Source organism: Lissotriton helveticus, chromosome 9 (assembly GCF_964261635.1).
Source record: "Lissotriton helveticus chromosome 9, aLisHel1.1, whole genome shotgun sequence".
NCBI classification, from domain to species: Eukaryota; Metazoa; Chordata; class Amphibia; order Caudata; family Salamandridae; genus Lissotriton; species Lissotriton helveticus.
In genome coordinates this window covers 251,487,430-251,511,457 of record NC_136070.1, presented here as the reverse complement: position 1 = coordinate 251,511,457, position 24,028 = coordinate 251,487,430, and the positions used below count along the sequence as shown (strand labels likewise).

The window sequence follows — 24,028 nt, the reverse complement described above, 5'->3', positions numbered from 1 at the left end:
ACTCAAAAACCTAATTAGCCACAATTTAGATGGTGACATCATCGATGATTGTTTCAGCAACAGCGCAATCTGCACGAATCTCCAAAGCAGTTCTTTCGACTACTGTCAAGACTAGGATGACATCGTTGACGAATCCAAGTTCAAAAAAACACCAGAATCCTCCAGGATAACTTTACCTTCTGAAATGAGCATCCATCCCAGTGTTCATCGCAACTGCTTCTGGATACACATGATGATGATCATGATGATCCTTTTTGCCCCTCCTACTCAATTGAAGGTAAAATACCAACATCCAGGTGAAGGGGAATATTGGAAAAAGGAGAACACGTTTTCCAGTGATCGTGGCCACATTGAGAATCCTAATACCAGGAGCTCAGTCATATAGAACAGCATTGTAAGGATTGGATTAATATTTGGGATGAGTGACTGCCCACTTCAAAGAATAATCTCAACTCTTGTGAAGGTGAACCCTTCAAGTCACTAAATGAACCTGAGCTCAACCCCCTGGTGGCTATGGCATAAAGTATTCATGCAGTACCAAAACAGTACTAAAGTCAAAATGTCAAACTATAAAAATCCCAGAATGAATTAGAAAAATAGAGTGCAATTTAATTTTTAAAAAAATGTCAACCATTCAATAGGGTGAACCTGAGAGATAAATTTTTCAAATTGTTGTCGGAATAGCGCTAGACGCTAATGACAGTCTATGGTCATGTTAGACTGGGGACCTAGGTGCAGTTTCAGCCTGACCGTTATTAAGCATCAACCTGGTTCATCTCTGGTTAAAGATTTTATGTTCTGACTTAGGGCCCTGTTTATATGTTGGTAATAGGAGTAATCCATCACAACGACGACAGAGTATGCTTACTGCAAACTTAATGGTCCCTCTGCCGAATTTAGATGTGTCCTGACCTTTGGTCTCCACCATGATTAAATCCTTCCGCAACCCCTGAGGACTAAGGGTCTTTGAAGGTAGACCTCCCTTTCTGCCCTCCTAATTTAGATGCACAGAATTAGAAAACAGTTTTCACTGCCTGTCACTGCCAGGAAAACGCTGGCAGTAAGGAGTAGTGAAAACAGCTAAATGCTCCCCTTGCCATGGCGTACAATAATATGGGAACAAAGGCCATCGACAGAATAAGTGGAGGCAGTTCTTAGTGCGAGTGTCCTTCACAAGATGGTGATGATCTAGCAGGTTCTCTTCCTTTTTTCTGTTCAAGACTCTGTACATTATTTGTTGCCCGGAGCCCAGACCAAGACTACTGCTTTCTGGTGGGTTTGTAGACAATGTCCACCCCTCCCTCGTGAAATCAGTTCAGTCGTGCTCTACGAAAACCCTTATTTTATTCTCCCTTTCTCGTGTTGTGCTAGCCTATGAAAACTGCTTGTAAAAAATGCAAGCATCTCTGGTGAGCCTGCACTGCTCAACCATCCTGAAATCCCATAGATAGCACATAAAACACCTTTCGCCCTAAAGGGACCCATAGGGATTTTCCACTTCACCTCAGAAACAGGGCTGTTTCTGGTTGCTTTCAGCCTGTCACTGTATTTGAGCCATCTTTCTAGCTCTTGTGGGTCCATAAACATGCCCAATAAAATCTGTGGTGGGGGTGGGGTGGAGTGGAGATTTATATATCGCATACTCGACCTGAAGGTATGAGAGCGCTTTACATGAGCACCAGTTACATTACAGACACACATTCATTTTTGTATTGTTAGGCACAGGGAGATTAAGTGACTTACCCAGAATCACAGGATGTTAAGCGTTCCTGCCGAGACTCGAACCAGGTTTCCCAGCTTCGAGGTCGACCACCCTAGCCATAAGACCACATCCTCTCCCCAGTTGAATCCAGCCCATAATTCAAAGTTCGCAGTCCATGCTCCTACCACCCAGATTTGCAGACCCTGCTCGTAGAGCCTGTTGGTGCATTAAGTGCCTCAGGATATTCCAGTGCCTCTAACCAGAAAGCTTTGAACGAATTTGGCCAGTTCAGCTATGCAGTTTGCTGAAGTATCGTGCACCCAATGGAGATTGCTCTATCCAGTCCCATTGTGAAAACTTGAACTCAGTGACCTCCTTAGTGGTCTTACTCTACAGTGACTCTGCCCAGTGGCATAGAAATCCTTGCTCCCGATAGCCACCTGAACAGGGCACCAAGACATGGTTTACCTGGCCTATGGCAGACTAGACATTTCAAGAACTTGTATGGGACCTCCTTTTTTTTTTTGCTTGGTGATGTGGATATTTGATTGCTAGGAACTCCATATGACCAAGTTGGCCACCTTAAACCTGGGGCTATATAGACTCTGGAGGGCAAGACATATAACCAAATGGATACATTGTAATTTTCTGCCTGGCACCTCCCCCTCACTAACTTTTTGTAGTAAGCAAACTAAGGGAGCCACGAAGTTTTCTGCAAAAACCCAAGTTTTCTCCTATTGGATGACATTGGTCATAGGTATAAGCGGTACAAGAAATAATCTAGCTCCTACTGCATGAACATAATATTTACATTATGGGTCAAAGAAATCTAGCTCCTACTGCATGAACACAATATTTACATCATGGGTCAAATCCTGGACCATACGTTGCTTGCACCTCCTTATTTTTTGTGTGGATCATAGTTTTAGCTGCCCTATTTTATCCACCTCTTTATAAAGTCCTACGTTTTGTGAGAAAGTGAACTCCATTGATGATTTTGGCTTTCTAGCATTGGAATTTCACTTTAATGTTTTTAGCTTGACAAGGTGCTTGTTTTTATCTTGTCTGGTGCATGTAAATCTCTGATCTCCTTTGCTTGATTTCTTTTTTTAATTTCTGTGCATTTGAGAATGTTTTTCATGTTGTTTAGGTTACTCCTAGGGAACACTTGCGCTGTCTCTTCGAGACATGCTGTATTCAGGATGTGGGCATAAAGCTCCACCCACTTTCTGTCCATCATTTTAATTGGCTCCTGTCCCTGTGCTTTGTAAATGGTGACTTTTCATTGGTCAATAGGCTTAGTAGTCCCTCCTTAGTACCGCCTTGTCTCTTCTTGTAACCTCCCATGAGGACACCCCCTGTTACATATGTTGTTATGCCGTAGGTTTTAATTACAGCCTCTGAGGACTATTTTCTTAAAGGGCTTAAGGCAGGACACACTTGGTCCTAAGCTAGGCTGGCAGTAGTTAAGTCACTCACTAGAACATCTCACATTTATATGAGACCATCTATAAATTTCCCTTCATCAGCTCCACACAGAGTACATCCTCATCCGAAATTAATGTACACTCTTTTGTCACATTTCCAAGCTACTAATTGTATATATGGACATACCTATTTGAATGTACTCGTAGTGCTGTCTCACATGCAATGCATTATGTGTAGGGTGGATATACCATATCTTAAGCAGGGTGCAGTACCATATGTGACTAAAAGAGGTCCCCCTTTTGGCCACATATGATACTGAACCCTGCAACATGGCTAGGTAAAAACATTGTCATTCATAATGCCAATAACTCCAACTTTGTAGACAAGCTGGGACATCTAGGAGAAGCTTGCAGTACTGCACAGAGACATGCAGTGCTGGTGCCTTGCTCACTAGGACCTCTAGGAGCAGCTTACGGTACTGCACTGAGACATACAATGCTGGTTCCTGGCTCACAATGCAAGCATTTGCAATGCACTAGGTCTCGCGTTACTGAAAGTATGAGCTGTTGGTGTTGCATTATTATTTGCATCGCCAATACCTCAAACTATCAGTAATGCATTGCCTCTCCTTAGCACTCTTTCACTTGTCCCTTACCATTTGCATTCACGTTCCCTCTTCCATTCTTCTTTTTCCTCGCCCCATGTCCTGGTTCGGTGATTACGTAATTCTTAGCATGTTGTCTCTCTGGTTAGTGTGACTTTTTTGTGGATTTTCTTTAGTAATCTCTTTATTAATTTTGGGGAATTCCTTGTATTGGTTTGTCTGCTGCCGTTTAGTGAGTCTCCTTGGGTTGTTTGTGGGTGTTGTGGATAATTTTTCTCTGGTTTCCTTTTCTGTTTGTTTAGGATAACCTTGAGTTATTTGGTTCTGTGAAGTTAAGGTATCATATCGGCTTAGTTTTAAGTCTGGCTGTTTTTGTCATTTTATCCTGAATGTGGATCTTTTTGAGTTGATTGTATTACATTTAGTCTCTCCGATTGGGTATCTCCCTAGGTTGGTTATTTCGTATGTGATTTTGACTTACCTGAAGTTAGTTGTTTCAGTGGTCATTATACTTTATGCTAGAATGAGTGTGTATTTTTGACCACAGTTAGTTTCCGGAGTTATGTTTTTCTCTTTTTATTTTTGTTTTCATTTGTTTTACTTTATCTTGTTTGTCCGTGAGTCCATGTGTTGGTGTGTGTCTGTCTCTTCCCACTTTTTCTTTTGTCCTGTGAGTGCAGGTTTATTGGTGCTCAGTAACAGGGTTTTCATCTTGATCCACATTCTCTGTTTCTTTGGCTTTAGTGATTTTTCTCTGTAAATTCTTTGTGTTTCTATTCTCAGTGACCAGCGGATAAGCCAGGATGTGGAACGTTTCTGCAAACAACTGAGCTCGATGGCGAGTAAGCTGCTCATCTCACCGTTCACGCTGGCGTATTACACATACCAGTGCTTCAACAGGTACTTGATGACAGACATATGGCTTGTGCTTCAGCAGAACTGCTGTGTTAGCCGTGTGTGCAGTGCTTCACCATGTCTATGGTTCTAAGTTCTAGTCTGTACTTGGTTCTCCAGCGGATATGGGTGATGAGGCAGGTGCATAACATATTTGAAGGTCCTGCTGCACCCTTTGTACATTAAGTGACCTGTAGAAACGTTTTTGGGGCAGTGCCCATTTCTACTGTGTCTGCTCTCCTCGTGTAAACAGGACAGTACTCCAATGCAAAAGTGTCTTTTTCGGTCCCTATGATTCGGATGGACCCAATCACAGAGTCCAAATGTTAGTAGTATATTGGAAGTGAGAAAGGCCGAGGATACGAGTCTTGAAAACTTATAACAGATCTGCAGATCTGCAGAAGTGTTAAGATGCAGGATTATTGTGGGTCTGTGGTGTTGGGATCCAGGGGTATTGTTGAGGTGCAGATGCACCAGGAATGCTATGTGGTGGACAGTGAGTACAAGCATAGAGTTGGACATTCGTGAAGCGTGTAGGAGCAAAAGATTGTGGCTCTAGGGCAAGGTTATGCTAATAAGGATGTAACCTATCCTAGCAGTGTTGAAATATTTGCCTGTCCCCTTAAGCAGAAAGATGCATGGGTTACTGTAATTAGATCGTGCCTAGTCACTATCCCAAAATTTGTAACTCTTATTTTCAGGCACATGAAAGGATGAAAGAATTGCAAGGTAGTTTGTTCGAAAGGCACAAACCTTCCCCCATTATCGTTAATAATATAATACCTACGAGAGACAGTTGCTTTTTTCCATGCAACCATGTGTGCTAGTTTGTATGTATGTGGTATGTGTAAATCTCAAACCTAGCCAAAAGGCGGCAGAGCGCTTTACATGGTCAAATGCAAGTATGCAGTCAATGAGTGATTTGAGAGGTAGATGGACTCTGGGAGGTGAAGTATACACTTACTGTATTCTGATGTACTTTCCTTTAAAGAGGAGCGCCTTAAACTCTTTCCTAAATTGGATCAGCCTTCTGGTGGTCTTGATGGATACTAGGATGATGTTACAGACCCTCAGTTAAATAAATGATGGAAAAGTCCTGCCATCTTGTTTTTTTACTTTTTTACACTTCTTTGTCTCCATTCCGATGAAGGCTGCGCTGCGAGGTGATGAGATGGTGTGTGCACAAGTTTAACAGGAGTGCTGGTCATGATGGTTTTGTGAATGATGCAGCTGGATTTAAGGCTGGTACAAACCGGCAATAGGAGCCAATGGAGTTCCATCAGGAAGGGTGTGATGACATGCTGAGCCTCAAAATTAAATCTGGCTCTCCCTTAGATCCGCTGAAGCCGGAGCTTATTACTCTTCTCCCGCCCCTCTGCCGCGAGCCCATATTGGACCTGATTAATCTTTCGCTCAGTGAGGGCGTGGTTCCTCCCTCCTGGAAGCAGGCAGTGGTTAGCCCCATTTTGAAGAAGCCCAACCTTGACCCCCTGCTTCCTGAGAACTATCGGCCCATCTCTCTTCTGCCTTGGACTGCCAAGGATACTGAGGCACACGTGAACTCCATTCTGTCTGCCCACCTCTCTCGTAATAATATTCTTGACGAGAGTCAGAATGGTTTTCGCGCACAACACAGCACTGAAACTGCTCTGCTCTTTATGACCGAGCACTTGCGTTCAGTGCTGGATGCGGGACAGACAGCGGCGCTCCTCTTGTTAGACCTGAGCGCCGCGTTTGACACGGTGTCTCATGACATTCTGATGCGGCGCCTAGAGGAAGTGGGTATTGAGGGGAAGGCTCTTCAATGGTTCCGCTCTTTCCTTTCGGACCGGTTTTTCAAAGTGGCCATTCCAACTGGTCAGTCCTCTTTTCATCCTCTGGGACTGGGTGTCCCTCAGGGCTCTGCGCTGAGTCCCACTTTGTTCAACCTGTATGTGAAACCGCTGGCTGCTGTCGTCAGACAATGTGGCTTAACCATGACATCGTATGCCGACGACACGCAGCTGGCGGTGACACTCAGTGGGGACCCTGAGGTGACGGCGCCCAGATTCCGTGCAGGACTAATAGCTGTAGCAAATTGGATGCGTAGCAATTGCTTACAGCTAAATGCCAAGAAAACCGAGGTCCTGATTCTAGGGAAGCAGGCGGAACTTTGGGGAGATCAGTGGTGGCCTCCTGAATTGGGGGTGTCCCCCGTCCCAGCGGCCGAAGTCAAGAACTTGGGGGTCTGGCTGGATTCCAACCTCTCTTTTACCAGCCACACAAAGAAGGTTGCAGCTACCTGTTATGGTATTCTGCGAGGACTGAGACCAGTCCTCAAATTCTTCGACCCTCCTACTCGGCAACTGGTGGTCCAGGCCTCTATTCTTTCTCGGCTGGACTACGGGAGTGCACTGTTGCTTGGAGTTAACCAGGCTGAGGCTACTAGGCTGCAGAGGGTGCAGAATGCCGCTGCGCGGGCCATTGTTGGCCTCCCGAGACGCTGTTCTGTCTCTGCAGTCTTGACCTCCCTTCACTGGCTGCCAGTCAGACAGAGAATCAAATTCAAGGCTCTCTGCCTGACATTTAAGATCCTGAAACTCTCGTCGCCTCCAGCCCTTGTGGGCCTTGTCTCCCTTTATGTCCCTACGCGGTCTCTCAGGTCGGAATCTCTATTTCTGGCGATTAAGCCTAGGTTCAGACTGAGTAGGATGGGAGGTCGCTCTTTCTGTGTTTTGGCGGCTGGATTGTGGAACTCCCTCCCTGTCCATATTCGTGCCCTAAATAGCCTGACTCTCTTTAGACGCGCTATAAAAACCCATCTGTTTGCCTCCGCTGACTGATTCCCTTTCTTCTCAGCATTGATCTGTTGTGTTGTGGTTCTTGACCAGGCGCCAGGACGCCCCTTAGCTGGGGCAGCTGTGCGCCTAATAAAAGTTATTAACATAACATAACATAACATATTTATTTAGCATCTGTGTGTAAGAGAGGAGCTCTCAACAAAACTGTGTTCTTTGATTCCCATCTCATTTACATTCTTGGCGACAGACGTCCCACTCCTTCAGTGTTCAACTCTACTAGTTTAGTCTAGTCTTGTTAGCGGATATACCATCTTGGACCTTGCTAGTGCCATTATATTGAAGGGAATAGCAAATCCTTCTGTGTTTTGCCAGGTTGTAAAGAGTTTTACTGCATTCTAACAAACAGTTGCTATTGCTGCATTTGCAGTGTCACTTATGCTTCTTGGCACATGATGGACTCTAAGAGCCCTGGTGTAGGTAATTGAGGAGTCTTGCAGTTTTAAGGCTAGCACAGAGTGTTTTGCTTATTTTTTTGTTAACTTCTTTTTTAATGTAACTCTTTGTCCCGCTATTTAGACGTTTCTGTATGCTTTAAAAATCAGGTGTTATTAGTCTCCTTTTTTGCACTAAGGATGGCAACTTTGGAAAGATGAAAATCTTAGTTAGCCTTGCTGGGATTCAAACCAGTGACTTTTAGATCATAAAATTTAAACCAAAGAGCTATCATAAATGCACGGATAGTGGTACACGGCAAAAGTCAAAGTCCATTCATAAGTCCAAGTTGTCTGTAATCCAGAACATGTTTATTTTTCATTGATGATAGCAAAAGATAGTCAACGTGCTTTGTTCAGTAACACGTGAACTTCATCAGGGCAAGTAGAATTGCGCATCTATCAAATATGGTATCCAGTTTCTTATTTCCATTTGTTACGAACCTGAATTCTCAATTGTTTTAGATCCTCATATCGCCTGCTGATATGAATAATTCAGCCAGGGTCTGCTATTATGCCTCTATCGTTGATACCTTGATACGCGTCATGCACCGCTAAGCTCCCGTAACGCCCGCCGAGCGTCCTGCAAGAACTTTCGTATCTAACTAGCCAGTCTTCACTTGTAGACCAGAAATGACACAGTCACCAGGGAGCAGTGTCTTTATCTGGCATCAGTAGGCTCCTCTCACATTATTCACAAACAGTGCTGTCTCTGGTTTCACCCTTGTGACGCTGCAAGTCAGGAATAGAAAGGAAGCAGCAGTTTGCTAGGATTCTGTCCTTCATGTGTTAAGGAGACATAATTTTTAAACTGGAGATCATAACTGATTTGCAGAATCCCCAAAGGAGCAGATACAAATATTCAGTGTGCTGGTACTTGAAGACTGAAAAGAGGTCTTTGGATCAGACATGTTGAGGATTAGGAAGGAGGAAAGCATGAGATGGCCATTCCAGAAATAACACACAAAAGTTCTGTTTTATAGGAAGAGTAGTCAATGTGCATTCCCATGACGACTACGAAGGAATGGCTGTTCTTTGTCCATTAGGGTCACCCTGGTCATCCTGCCCTGAGAGATAGGATTCTGAAAGTTCAAAGTTTAACAGTATTGCGGTTGGTTGCTGGAATTGTGGGGTGCGATATGTAAGATGGACTGAGCGTGAGGATGAAGTGTGTGCAACATCTGAGTGCTGTGTTCTAACTGAATCCTGTTATTAGATGGGGTGATCGTTGTGTGCATGTAAATTACCCCTAGTGCTTAATATGAAAAATAAAGGTATTTTTGCTTTGCATTTAACATGCCCTGAAAGTGAAAACCCGATATTGCTGCATTCTCTGTAGTAAGGCCATTGGTCCTATTGACTAACATGTAGTTTCACAAGCCACTGGGCTAAGTACTAACTTCCATTTGGAACCACCAAAGATATTACTGCAAGGTATCAAATTACCCATTCAATTAAACCCAACTCATTGCTGAGATCGGATTTAAAGTAGCTTTTAATAGAACGGTGATTTGAGATAGTCACCACTTTGTTGCCCAAGCCTCCTTTGGCCTTTCCTCAATATCTGCTAATGTTGACACTGGAAATAAGATACTGCCCCCTGCTAGGAAGTGTGAAGCGCTCCCACAAACAGGGAATAAAGAAAATTATCTAAGGGAGGAGGTGTGACCTCCTCCAGCAAGATGAATACTGGGCGATTTCCATAGATGGCCTAGCTTCAAAGAGGCTACTGCCTCATTAAAGCAAATGGCAATCACACCTTTGCCTGTCCACTCCTTTGTGTAGGCAGACAGGCTGGCATCTTCTCCAGAGGGGAGAATCCTGTTGCAGAACTGGTTTTCCAAGAGGAGTGGTTCATTATGCTGGGTACACCCCAAGCGTGTGCTTAGGGCTCCTCACAGGGGAAAAGCCTTGTGCCATCTTGGTTTAAGGTGGAGAGGGGTGGTCCTGGGATTGTCTGACTGCCAAACCTTTAGGAAGTGGTGTAAGTGGTAAGGGTAGCCTAGAGGGAACTGTTGTCTTACTGGCTAGTGGGTCCTCCCCTCCCTCAAACCAGAAGATGGCTCAAAAGTGGCATTCTAAACCCACAGTTCTCAGATCACTGTTGGCCTAGCATGAAGACAGAAGAAGGCATGTCCTGCTTCTTCCTGAACCAGCAAAGAGAGGGTGCACTAAAGACTGAACTGCACCTGCTGAATCCGAGGGACCGCAAAGAGGATTGATCCTTCAGTAGCCATTTGTGGAAAAAGGATTCATTTGTGCCAGGACATAAGAAATGACTCCTAGGGCTATGTGGTTAGTACCTTGTAATGCACGATGGACACAGAAGCTGAAGGAAGTCTGCACTTCTGAGAGCCCAGCTGCCCAGGATCTCCTGCCGCCGCTGGACTCCAAAGTGCCTGCTGGGAGACAGAGTTCTGACTTGTCCGAGCTGTCCCCCTGTAGCCATCTTTGAAGTGGACCCTGGTCCTCCTTCAAAAAAGAGACACTCAGCACGTGGACAACTCTGAAGACCTCTGTAACTAGAGACCAGTCAAATAGCAGCAACTGGACCTGCACTGGGCTCCACCACTGAGGCAGCGTGGGAAATAGAGTCCTGAGGTCCGAGATGACCCCCCTGAAGTACATGAATACCGGGGTGGCCCCAGGAATACTCCTTGCATCTCTTTAGTAGATCTATCATCTTCTCAGCATCTTGCATCCCCAACATCAAGATCACTTCTTTTCTGTAACCGCGATCCAGGTGAATTCTTCTGTGGGGACCCTGAGACTGCTGGACCCGATGGCTAACTGTATCCCTGGACCCAAGTGGTCTCTGCGACTTGCTCTGAACCCATTGTGGCCAGTCCAAGAGAGGATTAATAGTCGTACTACCCCCTTGGCTCAAAAACTGCAACGCCGATTACAAAGATTTATTGAAACTTAAAAGAATGTACTTACCTTTTAAAAATCATGCCTCCAGTTCCCTTCAATAGATTTCTGGCATTTTACTGTTTAACTTAAGATAAATATGCATTCTATTTTTGATAAATTGGTGTCAGATTGTATTGTGTTGTATCTCTTATTAACAGTTTCAATCCTTCTAAATGATTTAGACTTGTTCCTTTGACTAACCCTTACTGCTCTATGCCACATGTCAGCTACCCAGGACGAAGCGAAGGGGTTTTGTTAAAGCACCTAACTGGACCTACATAGCGATTGTTACGTTATAGTATTATTACAAAGTGAGAGCTCACTACCACACCACACCACATAATAATGAAATTTCCTACAACAGCTCATTTGGAAAAAAATTATATTTCTTTGAGAATGTCAGGCGAGCTAAGCCGCAGTATGTTATGTTATGTTATGTTATTCAGTTTTTGTATAGCGTACAGCTACTCACAAGGAGTGTCCCGACGCTTTCCACCCTCAACTCATAGGAAATAACACAACACAGCTAAAAAACAGACAACAAAACAATACAGAAACAGTGGGAAGTTAAAAACAGACTAGGAGTTAAAAAGCCAGGTCTTCAGGCCCCTCCTAAACTGGAGCAGATTGGCAGTACTCCGAAGAGAAAATGGAAGCAGATTCCAAAGCTGGGGGGCTCTGCAGCCAAAAGACCGCCCTCCCGCACGGGCCTTCCTCACCCGTGGAACCACCGCTTTACAAAGAGCTTCCGAACGGAGGGAACGAGCTGGACGATAGAAAGTTAGTCTCTGCTGCAGATAGCCCGCTCCTGATCCATGCAGAGCTTTATGCAACAGGGTCAAGGATTTAAACTGGATCCTCTTCCTGATGGGGAGCCAATGAAGCGTCTGGAGCAGGCCGGAAGCTCGAGCTCGTCTCCCTAAGCCAAAGATCGCCCGGGCAGCAGAGTTCTGCACCACCTGCAGGCGCTGGACCAGATAGTCAGGAAGGCCGAGAAAAAGAGCGTTGGCATAATCTAGCCTCGAACCGACCAGAGCCTGCACAGTAATCCTCCTGTGCTCCTCAGATAACAAAGGCAAAAATTTGCGGAGCATTTTCAGTAGTCCGTAGCAAGTGCCGGCCAGGCCAAGAATGTGAGTTCGGAGCGACAGCTGATTGTCTAGCTTGACGCCCAAATTTTTGGCCACCACGGAGGACTGTGCGGGAGGACTCATGTCGGACGGCCACCAATGCTGCCACTCCGGATCGGCAACGCAACCAAAAAATAAAATCTCGGACTTGCCTGAGTTGGCCCTCAGACCGTTCCGCTGGAACCAGTCGAAGACCAGCGCCAGGCAGTCCCGGATTCTCTCTCCCACAAACTCTTGATCTTTCCCGCATGTGAAGAGTTGCGTGTCGTCGGCATAGGAGACGATCTGGGCCCCATACGCCTCCACCAAGGAGTAAACACCCCAAGCCTCCTAACCCTGAGAGCGCCTAGTAGCCCTCAGCCACTGTATGGTTTTACTATAACGCTGCTGCGCTCCATACCTGGGAGATGCATACTGCACAGTACATTTGCACCAACATCAGGTTAAGTTATTTGAAGCAGGCAGCTCGAAGTAGTGAACATAGTCATCGACCGAAAGAGAAGAGCAGGATGAGGATCAAGCTTGTCAATTCTGAAGTCACTATGGCAGCCTGCACTGCAGGAGCCAGATGAGGAGAATTTGGAATGCACCCATGCTCATAGCTGTCAATTTAAAAAAAATTATTTTATTTATAAAGTTTTATATAGCGCGAATATGACCTGTGAGGGTATTTGAGCATTTTACAAGAGGGGGAAGTAAGATAGTAAGAGACAAGAGCAACATTCACATATACGAGAGAGGTGCCAACAGAGAAAACCTTGAGACATGTTTGATGGTTGAATGAAACAAATGGTCCAAATATAATTAGCAATCAATATTATTGCTATCGCTCGCATGACCCCTCCTAGAAGGTGCTGCAGGGCATCTAAACACATAATAGTTATTAGGCTGAAAATCCATAGTCCGCTATGTTTCCTGGATACATATAATATCAAAGTTAGGCTACTCAACAGATCTTCTTTTTTTTTTTTTTACTTCTTTTTTTAATTGCGATAAAAGCCTGCCATGTTCCAGGAGTTTACTCGTAACCTACCGTTACTTTCGTTGGTATGGCGGGATTCCACAATTCTGTTTATAGTTAAGTGCATCAGCCGACCAATTCCAGCAGCTAGCGTCCTCTTTACTAGACAGCATCCTAGCTTTATTATCCTGGTCTAAAATAGCTACCCATCTTCCACATCACCTACTGAACCACTGTGTTTTCTGCCTGCCCCCTAAGAACATCTTTACTGTGATCATGGACCCCAGCCAACTCTTTGTCACAAGCATTCTGTGTCCAACAATGTATATTTATTTTACCCATAAAGTAAGGAATGACGTCGATAACCCTTCTAAGAAAATACCCAGGTTTGCAAAATCGAATTTACTACTATCTTGGAGCTAAATGTAGCTCTTGCTATATTACCTAGGGTTGAATGCATAATTTAAACGTTATGTATATATATATCACTTCTGTGCATCATCTCTAATGCTTCAATGTCAGGCAGACAGTTCAAAGAAACATTCTGTTCAGTGGCTTTACATCATTAACCGATTTACCAATCGTGATGGGAGAGGTGGACCTCTAAGGCTACCAGGTGCTTATCACAGCACCAATTACAGGGGCAGATTAGCCCCAGACTGTTTGATTAACACAAGTTTCATACTGGATATTTGCCATACTTGAACCTGGAAATATATATGTTTTCGCACTGTGGGATGGACTATTGATGACTAGAGGCTTTGGATATTTACTGAATAAATAATAGCTTGCCTGAGAGAAGTCTATTCAGTATACTGATGGTGTGGGTAGAGGTGGACCTGTGTGGCTACCAGGTTCTTATCACGGCACCAATTACGGGTTGAATTGGCCTGGACTGTTTGATTAACACAAGTTCCATACTGGATATTTGCAATCCTTGGACCTGGAAATATATATGTTGTCAAGCTGTGGGATGGGCTATCGATGGCTAGTCGAAGGCTATAGGCTTTGGATATTTATTTAATACATAATAGATTGCCCTGAAGAAGTCCATTCTGTGAACGAAACACATTGGTGGTTTTATGCTGTAATCACTGGATGCTTTTACAAATGAAAATAAATAAAAAAAGAAGTACTGAAAGGTTTTCTTTTGGAAACTGATTGGGACTCAGACCTTTTGTGGTGCATCATGAATTGATCCTTGAATACATATGACTATATTGTTGCATCCTTGGGTAGCGGATGCAATGGGTGAATGCCCTCATTTTTTAAATTGATAGAATATATCTTGAAATACATTTCGGACAAGGGCGAGGTGCGGCGTTCATGACTTGCCATCCTAGGATTTTGTACTATTCATTTTTCAGACTCTTCGGTTGGTTTAAACCTCGGAGATCTGTTGAGTGAAAATTTGCGAAACGACGTCGCTGGTTTTTCATCTGGTTTTACGAAACACGCTGGAATAGTCACAATGACTTTTAGGGCGTTTAGATTAAGTGATTTGTTTCAGAGATGATTGGATTGGTCTTCTTACATGATCTAGTTGATATTGATATTCCCGATCACAGCTTTTGTGCTGTCATTGTGGGGCCCAAAAAGTAATTCAATAAGTGAGGATGCCAATCCTTCAATGTAAGAAGGATGGAGTACACCCACTAGAGTAGGTCTTCACAAGGCGTCTCTAGCCGCACCTATGGTTGCTTTCTAAAATCCACTTGCTGATAAATAAGCCACCCCTTAACACTCTGCTACCAACCTATTTCTGGCTATAGGTCACCTGGGGCCCTCACTATCGGTAGTCTGTGCCTCACAGAGGAGACTGGTACCTGAAACAAGGGGAGAGCATTAAGCCAGACAGTGGATTTCGGGGCATGAGTACTCCTGGCCTCTTCGGGGAAAGGCACTTGATATGAGGAAAAATTGCTGATCACAATAATCAAAGATCCCCCTTCTTACTTTTTAATAATAGGAAGAGCTGCCAAATGTTCAAATTTCACAAATAAGGTATTGCACCAGTCAAGCTTTATTGCTGTATTTCCCTACCCGTCCAGCAGAGAGGGGTCCAATTTCCTCTGCTTGTTTGGCCTGTGACACCCTTGCTATGTTACTGCTTACCTTCCACCCTGGGGTTGTTCCTTTGTGGAAAGATCGATGGCGCAATCCTCAGTTAATGCGGTGAGAATCTGGAACTCACTTCCTCCATTGCTCCGTGCCACCTCCTCTACCCAGATCTTCAAAGCTGACCTCAAATCTCTTCTCTTCCAAAGACACTTTCAGAACTAATACTTTCATTCTCAGGCCCCCCTAGGAAGTTCCCTCATCATTGTAAGTTTGTAATGTTTTTCCTGTACATTCCTCACCCTTTTTTGCTGAGTTGATATTGTGTTTGTGTACCTTACCTTTTTTAGTCTGCTGTTTATTTTTGTAAAGTTCTATTGTGTAAAACTTCTCATGTAACGTAACTGGTCCTATTGTATAGTGCTCTAACACCTTCGGGTAATGTCTGCGCTATATAAAAATCCACTGAATAAAAAAAAAATGTTAAAAAGGGAGGAGGGTCAATACTGATTTGCATATGGCTGCGTTTAAACTGAAATGGCATGGGGAGCAAAAAAACGATGGATTTAGGCCCAGATCTCTGTACTGGGGTGAATGTTTGACATTGTTCAATATTCTTTTTGCGCAAGTTTTAAGACCCAGCAGCTGGTATCGCTGTCTCTTTCTTTCACATGCTTTCTACTTGTGCTTCCTGGTGAGATGTCATGTGTTTTCCAACCACTCTTTTTTTCTCTTCAGCACTGGCTGGCTTGGTCCTGTGAGTATCTTTGGATACTTTGTCATTGGGACAGTTGTCAACAAGATCCTGATTGGACCCATCGTATCAACATTGGTGCAGCAGGAGAAGCTGGAGGGAGATTTCAGGTAAGTTGGTTATTTCTCCTTGTCTCCTCATTGGTTTTGCCTTGTTGTCCCTGTCATTTGAGGTGGCGGGGAGAGGAGAGGTCAGTCTTACCAGCATACATGTTTGTAATGGCTACTCTGTGAAAAGGGATGGACTTCACATTCGTCTTTCATGTGTAATGTGTATGTCTGCACATATGTGTGGAATAGAGCTTTGGCAAGTGTTGATCTGGAATGTCAATATGGAAAGTTTCTTTAAATTCTAGGAGTGCCAGGACCTTACCTCCAGTACGAGGGCTGGTACAGACATTAGTATTCACACTGGCTTTGGTAGGTTGCTAGATTGTGAAATTATTATCAGTTCTTGTTTTTTTTTCTTCACAGGTTCAAGCACCTACAGATCAGAGTAAATGCAGAGTCAGCGGCCTTCTACAGGTGAGAACTGTATCAGTGGTCACCTGTTTCCCCCTCACTCTTGCTACATGTACAACTGTGTGGCCTCTTACCCTAGAGTTTTTTTTAGAACTCATTTGTTTTATTAAACGACAGAAACAAGCCAACTTAGATGCATAAGGTGGTCAGCGTACAGGTATCTAGGTGGTCTCCTGCCAAGTATCCTCGACACATCACAAAGTTTACTCAATACATTAAAGAATCATGATCACTTGTTTATAACATCATAAGACAATGCAATATTATAAGGGAACAGTCAATGTTTGGAACAACCCATGCAGTGGTACAGTACACACAAATATCTTATTAACCATCTGTGTCTCTATCTTCATCACTTGGTGCATGCACAGGAGCCAGGAAACAATCACATAATCCCTCCCTCACCTCAATATCCTCCTGTAACTTTTCATCGGTTCTACAGCTCTTCATATGAATCTCTTCTGCAAGAGGTCACTACTCTTCCCGTAGAGTTAACTGTCAGGATCCTTCATCCTTTAAGCTCTACATGATGTGCTTGCCCCCTGCCTTCCCTCTCATGTGGTCCTTATAAATCCCCTGTTTGTCCCCCTGTCTGTTGCAATGGTCGGACAGGGACAAATGCACATAAATCTTTAAGTCATAGCCTTATTTGCTGGTTGTTTGTGATACACAATAAAGCCCACTTTGCAAATGGCATTCGTCCAGCAGCAGTAAACATTGAAGCAGAGCTGCGAGGAGTTTCACGATTCCATGAAGTGAAATCTGACAATGTTTTCCTTAGGCCTCGTCTCCTGCCTTGTTCTTTCTCTTGTCTGTGCATACACTTCTCTGGCTAGCCTGTAATCTCTGACTCTGTTGAATAAGAGAAATGGATGGAGATTGGAGAAGAGCAGATAAGTAAAGAGATCATTGTGTTTAAGAGAAGATAAGTAGATAGAGGAGGGATGTAAAGAATGAAATGCAATAGCGAAGTAAGATTGAGAGAGATGTAAAGAAAACAAAGTTTAAGTTGCCAGAAGAAATATACTGAGCAATAAGAAGAAGTAGGTAAAGATATGTAGAACTATGGCTTACTTTTTTAAGTGAGGTAGAGTGGGATAGAGAGCTAGAAAATCAGAGATGGGTATGGAGAGAGAAGTGGAGTACACTGAGCGTTGGATGCACTGAGGGACGATGGAGAGAAAAAGGAAAGGTAGAAATGGAGGTTAGTTGGGTAGAGGCAGAAAGGCAGACACTTGAGGCAGTGACATAAGTATTGAGAAATGCAAGGGAGAGACAAAATGCGAATACATATAGAAAGACAGTTGAAGTATAGAGAGCTTGAGCTAGAGGAAATTGTAAAGAGAGAGAGATTGTGCCCAAGCATAGAAAGTGAGATGCGTGCAGAAGACCAGACTTGAGGTACAGAATGACAAGTGAGGTTTTCTCACAGGTAGAAAAGTAAACAATTATGAGATAAAATAGAGTTGTGAGGTACATTGAAAGAGAGGTCAACTAGAGAAGATATAGAGACTGAGGAAGGCACAATGCTAAGGACAGGCGAAGAGAGAGAGAAGTAGAAAAAAAGGTGGTAGAAATAGGTATATTGAGGGAAAGCGATGAGACAGGCGAGGTAAAAAGAGTGTAGACAGAGTGAGGGTAGATATATAGACAAGAGAGAAAGTGAAGTAATGAGAAAGAGATAAGGTATAAAAGGTGAAGTAAGGAGAGCGACAGAAAGGTTTTCTAAGGATTTAAAATGTAAACAAACCAACTGCCTTAGATCACAAGGGTTAAAGCAAGGCATGCTCAACTGTCAAATTAAAATAAATAAATCATTCGTTTTTATGCACACCAATATCACTTTACCAGAGGGAACTTTGAAATGTGGGGCCCTCTAAAAAATGGGACCCGGGGCAATTGCCCACGTTGGACTGTTATGTAAACTAATCTTTACTGATGCCTTTTCTGTAGCTATGTTCAGTGGAATCCCTTCTGGATAGTTGTGTTTTTATCTGCTGGGGTCTATGAAGGATTACTATGGATCCTATGGATCCTTGACACTTACAAATCCAACCAAGAATCACCTTCTAGGTGAACCTTCCTCTGCTCATAGAGAACAGTTCTGCTGGTGACTATGTTTGTTAATTTCTGGGCTCCAAGGCTTGGTCTTCTGTCTCCAAAATATTCTAATGGGCAGTGCACGGTCTACCGGATTTCCTGGGATGTCCTTCTGGGTAATGATGCTTGTTGTGTCCAGGTTTGTGTTGTAATCCTGATTTGATGCCTGGTTCATCCATTAATCTACATTGACCCTTAGTATATCGGGGTATTTGGTATAATCCTCTTGACAATGAATGTGCCAAGTTCTCGATGTGACGCTGTGGATTTTTGTCATGACTGTAGCATTTTCCCCAGCCTGAAAGCATATAATATAATTTTCAACACACACAGGAGCTTCAGTTGAGCATAAATGTATTCTCTAGCATTCATCTGCTTAGTGACCAACCATGTCACTTCCTAAACCACACCCCCAACCGCCTCCTTCATATCTTATGGAGTTCCTGTCCCCGGATCGGCCTCACATAGTCAGTGTCTTAGTGCTCTTGGTATTAGTACACTACAATCCCACGCCCCCAACACCCCAAGCCCAGTTAGACAAACATGACAGTCACTAGTCCACTTACATCTCTTGAATCAATCTGAAAGGAGCTCCCACCTTTCTTCCAGCCCGAGTGGTTCTGAGTTGCTGAGGTCCATCATCACCGGGCAACAGCGATACCTATTCTGGCTTGTTAGCTAGATGTGATTGAGTTTTCATCTCACAGGTTGTCCTGTGAATTGTGGGGTATGGACTTGAAATGTGACTTTTCCCGAGTGATGGACTTCGCTGAATGATTTGCTGTCACCATGTGTCCTTTGCGCTCCACCAACTGGAGAGGATCCACAGCGAATGTGATGTCTTTATTTTGGCTTTGCCTTTGTTTTACCAGTACACAATCTCCTTTGTCAAAGACTGTTTCCTGGGCATGTCGGCGTTTATCGGCATACACTTTCATCTTACTGTTATGACTGGTGTCCGTGCTGCGAAGTTGGTCAGCGTCCACTTACTGATATGAAGTCCATAAAGGTACTTTTTACTGATTGCTTTCCAAATAACAATATTGATGGACTAGTACTCATTGTGGAGTGAGGGGGGTCATACAATAGGCCCTGAGAACCTGGTATTATGCTTAGTTTAAGTCTATCCCTTCCATTGAGGCTTGTTGTACCACTCTCTTGACGGGTGCCCATAAATCTTTTGACTATACCAATTGCTTAAGGCCAAGCGGTGTGCTCTTTTGGTGTTTGAAGTTCAGCTGCATGAGGAATACCTTCAGTTCCTTGTTGTTGAAGGGTGGACCATTGTCAGACTTGAGTATCTTGGGAATCCAAGTTGTGAAGATGTCATCAAGCCTTTCAATGACTCTTTAATGAGCTGTTAAAGGGAAAACGAGAATATTCATCCATGACTACCATGATGTGTTGCCTATGCCCCAAAGGTCCAAAGAAGTCACCTGCAACTCTCTCCCATACGTGTGCAGGATGATCGGACGTTGTCAATGTATTCTGGATCATTTTTTAGGACAAACAATTGCAGATATGACATGCTTTCAGTACTCTCTCTCACCTAAACTAGGGAACCACGCCCTTTCCCTTAGCGCTCTTTTTGTGGCCACAATGCCTCAGTGTCTTTTATGGGCCTGCCTGTGACCATTTACCTAAGGTTTTCAAGCATGACAATTCTTGAGCCTCTCCATATTATTCCCTCTTGGGTGACTGCCAGCTCATCTTGTACATTTGTAAATTTTTGACACTCCGTCTGGTCAGTAGGAAGTTTGGTGTTTCTTCTCCACGATTGTGTCTTGATGAGTCCTTTGACTATAGCCATGTCTTCTTCATTGGTGTCTGCTGCAATCTGGTCTAGAGACTGAGTCAAGAGTGTGCTTGACCATCTTATGAAATTGAGGTACTCTTCAGCAACCCTTGACATTAATCTTTGGAGATGTAGCAGTGCTCTAGAAAAGCAATCCACAGGGTTTTGGTCTTTCCCTGGTGTGTGGCCGATCTCATATTCGTATTCCTGCAGCTGCAAACCCATTCATTCGATACGAGGGGGCCTCTTAGCCTTCAGGTTCCCAAATATGGTGGTCAAAGCCTGTTGATCCGTGATAGCAGTGTATCTTTTTCTGTAGAGGAACACGTGGAAGTGTTTGCAGGTCTTTACAACAGCCAGACCATCCCCTGACTAAAGTATAATTAGTAAGGATCCCCAGAGATAATTTTAGCTCTCACCACTTCCTTTACATATCACATGACACCTTTACATATCACATGACACCAGCTCCGCTTTAATCCGGCGTCGCAGCACAACCGGGCAGCATTCGGCCACCCGTTTTTTTTTGTTTTTTTTTAAAGCGCACAATCACCCGTAAGGGTCTCTAGGCGCTGGGGGCCGTCGGGAAGATTAAGCGAGCTATTGCCCAGAGTCACATGGTGCTGGGCTAACCTGCCGCCGGAGCCGGGGATCGAACCCTGATCCCCAGATTCCAGCGTCAGTCGCCCTGGCCGCGGCGCCACACCTCTCCCACTGGTTGGGACCCCAATGATGAAGCATGCCACCAACTAGGTTGGTGGGTGAGAGGTCTTTTAACAAACCAAAGGGTTTCCTTGCACTCATATTCAAGTGAGCTGTTCTCTTACCCTTGCTCACTTTGCCACTGGATTGATTCTATCCTGGCTGATGAGGGTTGTTACCCCGAAACCGGTCCCAGGATGCCTGTTTCCAGTCCAGGGAAGACCTGGCTTGGCAGTTTGAGCTGGACTGTTTCAATTAGGAACATGGTAAAGACTGATTTGGATATGGCTGGGTCTGAATTGGGGCGGCGATGTGAGCTAAAGGGCGATGATGGATTCAACCCAGATCTGTGACTGGGGTTGAGTGTCTGAAAGGTTTCAGCGCTCCATCCATCATCTCCTTGTGTTTCCTTAGTTCTATACCCTGAGGTATTTCTATTTAGTAACTGGACCATTTTTATCCAGAAAAGAGAAGAATTTTTAAGAACTCCCTCTGGACAGCCTGATCTGAAGTTGAGTCTGCCCGGGTGACATTGTCCTACCTGGCCTATGATGAAGCATGTCACATTACGTGATTGAACCCACCTCGTCCAATTCTTGGAATTGCCATTAATAGGTGACATAGAAACATAATATGGTTCTAAAAGAGTATTGTACCTACACAAACAGGCCTGGGGTTCACTCCCCCAGGGGTATCTAGTGGAAAGTTACCACACCATTTTTGTGTTATATAACTAATTGGTGTGGCTCACCAAGTAGTAAAGTTTACAGTCAGGCATGGGGGAATGTGGTTAAGCTCACCGAAGTCTTTTAAAAGCAGGAATACTTCTTTTGGTTACTTTTCTTACATGTCCTTATTATTGTGATATTTACATTGCCTGGATAGTTGCACCCTTGGCCTGTGCTGATAATTCTGCTAGAGATTTCCTGGCACGCCTCAAGCGGGCGTCGGCTGTTCTCCAATTTTTCAGGCCTCCAGAGTTTCAGGCCGCTGCTGCACAGCCAGAGCGATGCGCTGCCTCAGGCCCCTCCCCACCAACTGCTGTACACTCAGGGGCATATTCTCAAGAACTTATCGTCCAGTTAACAGCAATTTATCGCAGCCAAAGTGGCGATAAATACACCGCCCTATTCACAAGCTGGTGCAAACAGCCCATATCACCAGTTAACCTGCGATAGCAGCCGCAAAAAACATCGCCACAGATGACCCCCGCAACTATCACTAATGAGATACAGAGTAGGCGTTCCCGTGCCAGAAGCCGCAACATCACCACTCCGCAACATTCTCAATGACCAGCCAGATCAGTTGATAAGGCGCGTTAGCAGCAGAAAATTAACACCTGCTCTGACCTGGTGTAAAGGACGGCAGCCTACACCAGAAAAGGGAGCCAAGGCCAGAGCTACAAATGAAGGGCAACAGATGCCATGGAGCCACTGACCATGCAGATGGGAGCCCCAACAGGCCCACAACACCCACCGCTTCCGTCCCCCATCTCCCCTCCCCCGGAGCAACTTCGAGGCAGCGCAGACAAAGACAGGGACCCTCAGAAAACGCACCAACCTCACAGACCCAACACCAGAGAATGCCATTGCCCACAACAGGCCCAAAGGGACAACCATCCTCTGCATCCTGGCCACCATTGTCCACAGGCTGACAGTACCAGCACAGCGGACAACCAACATCCCACCTCAGACAAAGCTGCTGGCCGTACTGCATGTGTTGGCCCCTGGCACCCTCCAACCAACAACCACCAGAGTCGGAGGAGTCTCACAGCCAGCCCAATACAATTTCCCCACAGCGGTCGTGGGTGACATCATCAGCTTGGTACCCCACTAGCTATACTTCCCCCACACTGCGCAGGAACAGCTGGAGACCAAGCAAGGCATCTACGCCACTGCTGGCTTCCCACAGTTGTGAGGGGGTAATTGACTGCACGCATGTCCTACTTGTGCCCCTTGGCAACACTGCACACAATAACCGCAACAGAAAGCACACGCATTCCATCAATGTGCAGGCAATAGTGGACCACCCAGAAATCTCCACCAATGTCGATGCCAACCACCCAGGCAGAGTGCATGATTCCTACATCTTCTGACAGACCATCATCAACCAGCGCTGCCAGGATGGCACCTACAGTACAGCACTGATTGTTGTCAAGTACCAAATGAACACACCACACACCTCGACTCCACGATCATGCAAATCTCACCACTCGGAATGCACACATAACCAACTCACATACATCATGCCAAACAACATGCCCACCCACCAGACACGACAACACAACTCACTGTGGGAACCTGGGCCAGCCATGCACAGAAGCCATCAATGGCAGGGTACCTAAGCCACACAACAGCAGATTGTGGGGAGAGGTGGGGACCAGGCATGTGCGAAGGAGGCAAGTGGCCAATGAATGAGAATGTACACAATGCCAAGTGTGGCGTGGATGTGATGGCCAGACTGCAGTATGCAGACCACACACATATCCATGTCGACATACACCACTGGTGTTTGGAGTGCAGTGCAGAGTGGACGCAACAATGTCAACCCAGCCAGTGGGGAGGATCGCGGAACTATAGCTTGTTACATCACCCCTAACCCCTGTAGGCGTGAGCGGAGTGGGCTGGCCCGGCGTAAGCCAGGCCAGCGTAGGGGTGTGAATAAAAGGCATGTGACTGGGCGTGTTCCTCTTCCGGAATGCCCAACGTGCCTGCCAGGGCGGCGCCTCTCACCCCGCCACGAGGCCGACGCCGTCGCCATGAGCGGGGTTGCCTGCGATCCTGTGCGCCTGCTGCACCCCGGGGCGCTGATCCCCGAACCAGTCTTGCCCGCCTCTGTGCGCCCAGGCCTCAATGCCCACCTGCAGACACCGGCGTGTGTCGAAGAGGGCCCACCACGTGCCGGTGCACTCTCCAAACCCAGGCCCGTGACCCCAGCAACCTGCAACGACCATCACGGCCTCCGCGAGCAGGGCCCGCAGTACTCCTTTCTTGTTGACGTACTCTACCGCTGACACAGCGGACTAGTAGGTCACACATTTGGAACTGAGTCTTGATTACACTATGGCAGAGGACGATGTTTATTGCTGACTTGAAGTCACTCTACTCCCTTCGATGTGGTGCCACCAAATCTGTGCATAGCATTCCAACAACATGTGTCTGTGGGCCTAAGCGGACTATTGCCCCCGGGCCACAC

At 45.2% G+C, this 24,028-nt stretch overlaps 1 protein-coding gene across 3 annotated transcripts in view; it reads left to right on the top strand.

Annotated features, from left to right (window-relative positions):
- ABCD4 (ATP binding cassette subfamily D member 4) overlaps positions 1 to 24,028 on the top strand; it is a 216,581-nt gene that overhangs the window by 64,226 nt on the left and 128,327 nt on the right. For all 3 annotated transcript variants that reach the window (XM_078659878.1, XM_078659877.1, XM_078659879.1), the window contains 3 exons: positions 4,518 to 4,634; positions 15,700 to 15,825; positions 16,189 to 16,239. In XM_078659878.1, coding sequence (XP_078516004.1) covers positions 4,518 to 4,634; positions 15,700 to 15,825; positions 16,189 to 16,239 — 294 coding nt within the window. The remainder of the gene's footprint in view (positions 1 to 4,517; positions 4,635 to 15,699; positions 15,826 to 16,188; positions 16,240 to 24,028) is intronic.